The sequence below is a fragment of the Lolium perenne genome, chromosome 5 (genome assembly GCF_019359855.2).
Source record: "Lolium perenne isolate Kyuss_39 chromosome 5, Kyuss_2.0, whole genome shotgun sequence".
NCBI classification, from domain to species: Eukaryota; Viridiplantae; Streptophyta; class Magnoliopsida; order Poales; family Poaceae; genus Lolium; species Lolium perenne.
This window is the reverse complement of record NC_067248.2, coordinates 166,816,693-166,822,692: the sequence shown is the minus strand read 5'-3', so window position 1 is coordinate 166,822,692 and position 6,000 is coordinate 166,816,693. Positions and strand designations below refer to the sequence as shown.

At 46.9% G+C, this 6,000-nt stretch overlaps 2 protein-coding genes across 2 annotated transcripts; one reads left to right on the top strand and one right to left on the bottom strand.

The window, feature by feature from the left end:
• Window positions 1-741: 741 nt before the first annotated feature.
• Window positions 742-1,812, bottom strand: LOC127300538 (protein SRC2 homolog). Its single transcript, XM_051330668.2, has one exon. It carries the CDS (start codon window positions 1,684-1,686, stop codon window positions 823-825), a length of 864 nt encoding a protein of 287 aa, XP_051186628.1. The 5' UTR covers window positions 1,687-1,812; the 3' UTR covers window positions 742-822.
• Window positions 1,813-4,870: 3,058 nt separating this feature from the next.
• LOC127304921 (SKP1-like protein 1) lies at window positions 4,871-5,488 on the top strand. The gene has a single exon (XM_051335466.2). The coding sequence runs from the start codon at window positions 4,940-4,942 to the stop codon at window positions 5,441-5,443; it is 504 nt and encodes a 167-aa protein (XP_051191426.1). The 5' UTR covers window positions 4,871-4,939; the 3' UTR covers window positions 5,444-5,488.
• The last annotated feature ends 512 nt before the right edge of the window (window positions 5,489-6,000 follow it).

Here is a 6,000-nt window from a genome sequence, read left to right as displayed (position 1 = left end):
TCCTTCTTGGAGGCGTCGACTTTGGAGATTCTGTATTTCAGGTGTTGTCTTGGTGGTGGTTGTATTGCTGTTGCTAAGCCTAGGATGCTATAGCGGGACTTTTGTTTCTTAGTTTTGTTTTATTTTTTTCGCCGTGTGCATCCGTACCGCCATTAGGGTGTTGCGTTGTTGCAGAGGCTATGTGTAATTGGTATCTTTTAATATTAATATATTCCCTTTATCGAAAAAAATTATGGTAAACCCTCAGAAGCACTGATTTTCTAAAAGTTCTAGGTCAGGGCCAATCAGCAACGAAGGTAGAAACAGGCTTTCGATTTCTATGATTCCGCAGGTAGTTGCAGTATATTGGATCTCATCTCATTTTAATAGGCTGGTCTCAGCTGTCGGATGACTGAACTTTGTTACCGTGCAGATTAGGAATTTAAAAGCTCTTTAGCTTGCATCCATCCCTTATGAATTCAATCTTTTCATCAATATACCTGCTATTCTCGATCCGGTACCATTCTCTTTACTCGTATGTATTTCAGTATCCACGTGATAATTATCATGAAATGTGGTGATGCCGTAATACCGATATCTCGTCTAAATAAGATATCTCGTCTAAATAATTATATAGGATTGCTGAACATTGTTAGTCTGCATGTTAGGAATTTAAGTCTACTTTAACGTGGTTCCATCACCTAGACTGCAAATCCTTTCAAGTTGAAGTAATTAAGCGGCAAACAGATTTGCACATTCAAATGATTCCAACTTTTCACTCATATTTCGTGCAGATTAATTACAAGTTCAAAATAACATCCTCCATAGTCCAAATGGCGTGAACTAAAAACTCAACCCATCATTGAAACCAGCGTCGTAGGCAGCATCGGCCTCAAAGTCACCGATCTCTTCACCGAGCATCATCCCTCCGACGGCGCCGCCGAGGAGCCCGAGGCCTAGACCCATGCCCATCCCTCCCCGATGCCTTGCTGGCGCAGCCATAGGCGGTGGCGCGTAGCCGTACGTCGCCGGCGGTGGAGCAGAATTGTACCCGTACGGTGGCGGAGACGCGTACCCACCATATGGCTGTGGTGGATACGCCATGTATGGCGCGCCGTAAGATACGTTACTCGGTGGGTATGCCAACGGAGCCTGCGCTTGTGGCGGGTACGGGGTGACGGGCGCCGCCATGGTCTTGTTGGACACTGCCATATGATGGTCACGAGAAGGATACTTGGCACTATATTGGTCGGCAACGGACGGAGCGGCTACATCGGCTTTGACGTCGGAGAACTTGTAGCTGAAGTAGAGGACGCCGTGGGCGCGACCAGACACGGGGCGCCGCACCTGGTAGCTCATCGTCCTGGGGTCGGCACCGCCATCCGCGCTGGAGCCGGAGAGAAGATCGTTGAGAGGGACGAACACCTCGCCGACATCGCGGTGGCCGAAGAAGGGGGCCTTGGAGCGTAGCAGCACGTGCAGGGCGAGGCCGCGGGTGTCCGCGCCAGCGGGGATCGGGAGCTGGAGCATGGCGTTCCACGTGGGGTTCCGTCCGCCGTGGAAGTCGACTTGGGTGCCATGGCTGGGCGTGCAAGGGTCGCCGCCGGAGATGGAGGCGATGGCATAGACGCGCATGCGGGAGAAGAATGTCACCTTCTTGAGGTCGGTCGCCGAGATCAACGTCAGGTTGAGAATCTGGTAGGCCATGGCTGGCCGGCGAACACCGCTACGAATCAAGATGGTCGAGGAACGTAGGACTAGGAGGAAGATATATGAGGAGGAGGGGGGCCTCTTTCGACTGTGGCCCCTCGCCTTTGGAAAACTTGGACGATGTCACTACTTAAAGGGAAATGGATATGTGTGGCATTGTCCTTGAATTCAGCACTAATAATAGATTTTGAGTAATGGAGTATGGAGAAGTCCGTTTCGAAGAAAAAAATGTAGAAGTGGGTTTCTGTGTGGTTCAGCTTTTCTCTCGCACCTTAGGTATCTTGTGGCTTGGTGCCTTGGTGTGGTTCTCTTTGTTTCCGATGCATCATGCATATGGTGAATGGATGAAATTGATGCATTAGAGACCATACAACGATTTTATCTTAGCATTGCTACGTAAGATGCATGATTGCTGAGTTGGAAGAGAATAAAATAGTAAAAGTTATTTGACTTCTCTAGTTCTCTTAGCCAAGAGATGATATTTTATTAAGGATGATAATGTTAGATTGATCTCTCCCGCGTGGGCCCAACGGCCCACCGGGCCCCTTTGACCTGCGCCCTGATCGGGGGCACCCAATTCGTTATGGTTGGTGGGCCCCTGTCGCCAGCGCTATAAAGAGAGGTGGGGGGCCGGCGGCTCGAGGTACGAGGTTCACCGCGTTTGCCGTACGCCCCACCGATATACCAATCCGATCTAGGGTTAGCGTTGAGCTGACGGGAAGCTCCACCGCCGCCACCGTTCGCAACAGCCACAGTACCTACACACACAGATCCTACCCTAGTCGATCCATAGATATTAACATTGGTATCAGAGCTGTGACGATGAAACATGCCCTATGGACTGATCCAAAATGAAACGAATAAAGTGAAAGTATAAAGTTAAAAGTAAAGTTGAGATAAGGGAAAGAATGTTAGATTGATCTCTCCCGCGTGGGCCCAATGGCCCACCGGGCCCCTTTGACCTGCGCCCTGATCGGGGGCACCCAATCCGTTATGGTTGGTGGGCCCCTGTCGCCAGCGCTATAAAGAGAGGTGGGGGGCCGGCGGCTCGAGGTACGAGGTTCACCGCGTTTGCCGTACGCCCCACCGACATACCAATCCGATCTAGGGTTAGCGCTGAGCCGACGGGAAGCTCCACCGCCGCCACCGCTCATCCACTCCATCCGTCGCCGCCACCATGTCGGCGTCCGACGGTTCAACCTCCAAGGGAGAAGGTACGCCCCATCCCTCTCTTTCTCTCTCAAATACGAAGTCATATGCACAGCCACAGTACCTACACACACAGATCCTACCCTAGTCGATCCATAGATATTAACACATAAGACTATTCTCTTCATCGTGCACCATGGCATCTGTTAGTTTCATGCAACATGAAAAGCCGTTTTCGTCTAATGCAACACCGGTGACATCATTTTGAACATGTATGGAGCAGGTATAAAAATAAAGTTACTTTCTTAATTAAACATGATATTGATAGGGGTGGGCATTTTTTTATTTCTAAAATCACTAATATAAGATTTTTTTAGAAAGATAATTTGGTCTTATATTAGTGAGTGGAGGAAGTAGCTCATAGCACCAAGTTGCTTCTACATGGATCATGTCTTAGCCATTTGGTGTAGCCAAAATCATACAAGTAATTTAGATCGGAGCGAGCAGTAAATTTTCTCTGTATCACTAAAAAGAGAAAGGTGCATTCTAGAACTCAATATTAAAATGTTTTCTTCAAATCTTAGTATAAACCAACAGATTCTATATATGAAACATACTAACAGCTACGGAGTCAAGTTTCGAAAATTTCATCAAAACCAAGCGAACAGTGAAGACGTAGCAAATTAGACTCACAACTCAATAGAGTAAACATTTTAAAAATCTAACACCATTTAAAACAATGATGCCATTGTTTTCCACGTGTCCTGAATGCATGCGACTTTTTCTTTATCGTGCTAGCTACGAGTCCTCTGCACAGAGGTTTGCTCCGGTCATTCCTTTGTCCAGCCATCACCTTATATGTGCCTTGGTAGGGTTTTTTTCCCTTGGTTGGGAAAAATACCGATGTCCACCACTATTACCGAGTTTCGAAAATACCGGTCCAAATGTTGGCTGAGGTGCTTCAAATTATTTATAATTCATCAATATTTGCCAAAACAATTAAACTTAGACAAATTATAAATATACCGGTGAGTTTAATTCACTAGTAACCGGAATAACTGGTTTTCTCAAAATTTCAGAAATACCAGCCGTGAAAAAACCCTCTGCTTGCCATACATGAGCATATATAGTAGAAGATGGTCGTGCCCACAATTGTACTTTAGACTTTCGCAGTATAACTATTCGAAACAGTGAGTGCAACAGAGCCATTGGGAGGCGGTAGTTGCCCCAAAAACAATCTAGGGTTTCATCATCCTCGCCGATGATGCCACGCCGCTGGTTTGCTCCACCTCCAGCGGATTTGGGGCCTTGAGGTATGGTGGACCACGGGTCCCATGCTGGCGGGGAATTTATGTTCCTTTTTAGATTGTTTTTTAATGTCTTTATTTGGATGTTGAGGCGGCGGCTACATACCGAAGTTAGAATAAAGTCCTTCTTGTTCAATCCTGGGGTGCGGTCGGTTTTCGTGTTCACGGCAGTCTTTTCCGATCTATGTTTGTCATCATTAGTGATGGTTGCTGCTCTGGTGCTCTGGTCCTTTCGGGTCTTAGCATGATGTCTTCTCGTTTGTCTACTACAACAATCTATAATACAACTTTGCTTGACTTCCATGATGGAGGGATGATGACGATGACGACGCGCCTTCGACTCATGCTAGTGTATGTAGTCATTGCTAGGTGGTCTAAGTATCTATTTGTAATTTTATTATTTTTTAGAATATTTATATTGTTGATGATTATTAATAGCTTGGTGGAATTTTCAAAAAGAAAAAGAGACTCGATCCCATTGTCAAATCCATCGCCGATTCACATACATTATCCAAACAATCACGGCCGCAAACTACGCAGAGCTTGCATGATGAATCATAACGTGTAGAATCTCTCCGAGATCATGACCGTGTCTGACAAGAGACCGGTCCAAACTCGATCGAGTACGACCCGAGTTGGCCTCTCCTTGCCTTCTCTGAGCCTTTAAATACGGCCGGGAGCCATCGATTGCCCTGCACCAAATCGATCAAGCTTACGATCGAGATCTAACGTTTCGAGCTATTAGACGCCCTTGACCCGACCTAGCGTTTCGACGAGAGATCCAGCCAGGGACAATGGCGGCGACCACGGCGGACGAAAAGAAAGCTGACGAGGTCGTGGGCAAGATGATCACGCTGATCAGCTCCGACGGCGAGGAGTTCGAGATCGCGCAGGAGGCGGCGGCCATGTCCCAGACCGTCAACCACATGATCGAGGACAACTGCGTCGACGACAAGGGCGTCAAGCTCCCCAACGTCACCTCCGGCATACTCTCCAAGATCATCGAGTACTGTAACAAGCACGTCGCCGCCTCCGGCGATAGCGCCAGCGAGCAGGACCTCAAGACCTTTGACGTCGCCTTCATCGGCGAATTGGATCAGGCCACTCTGTACGACATCATCCTCGCCGCCAACTTTCTGGAGATCAAGGGCCTCCTCGACCTCAGCTGCCAGAGGGTGGCTGACATGATCAAGGGCAAGTCACCAGAGGAAATCCGCCAGACGTTCAACATCAAGAATGACTTCACGCCGGAGGAGGAGGCAGAGATCCGCAGGGAGAACCAGTGGGCATTTGAGTAGATCGATCACCTAGCTGGGGCACCGCTTTGCTCTTTATATATAAGTAGCTACTTAAGTTGTTTACTATTTCATCACTTTTCTTGTTTAATTACTTATGAGATAGGCTAGTTTATTTTGTTGTTTGAAACCTTGAAAACTTGTAAGCTTGATGGATACATGTTTCGCCGGTTTCCTTCAAATTTTCAGTGTGTTTCTCCAACCGTAGCTTGAAGCAATTCATGCATGAATTGCAATATTGGTGGGAGAGTACGAAAGGTTGTGATGCAGAAACTTAAATTTAAAATCTTTATACAAAAGACTTCATGATCATTTGAGGAAGAATATTTTAATTAAAATATCTTTGGAAGACTAAGATAACTCCGAAATCAAAATCTAGCTTTGGTTAATTAGAAATAATGCCATGGCAACGAATGATAGTATATGATAATACATTTGTACACCCAAGCATGGGTGTGGATGTTGTCCCAGCCATCCGATTGTTGGAGATTCGGATAAGATGGCAGGTGAGAGAAATCCTTTTAAACCTTTTCCTCCATTTTTACAAGTCGGGTGGGCCC

Bases quoted from the DNA above. Each gene is read 5' to 3' on its own strand.
- LOC127300538 (XM_051330668.2), bottom strand. From the start codon at position 1,686: ATGGCCTACCAGATTCTCAACCTGACGTTGATCTCGGCGACCGACCTC.
- LOC127304921 (XM_051335466.2), top strand. From the start codon at position 4,940: ATGGCGGCGACCACGGCGGACGAAAAGAAAGCTGACGAGGTCGTGGGC.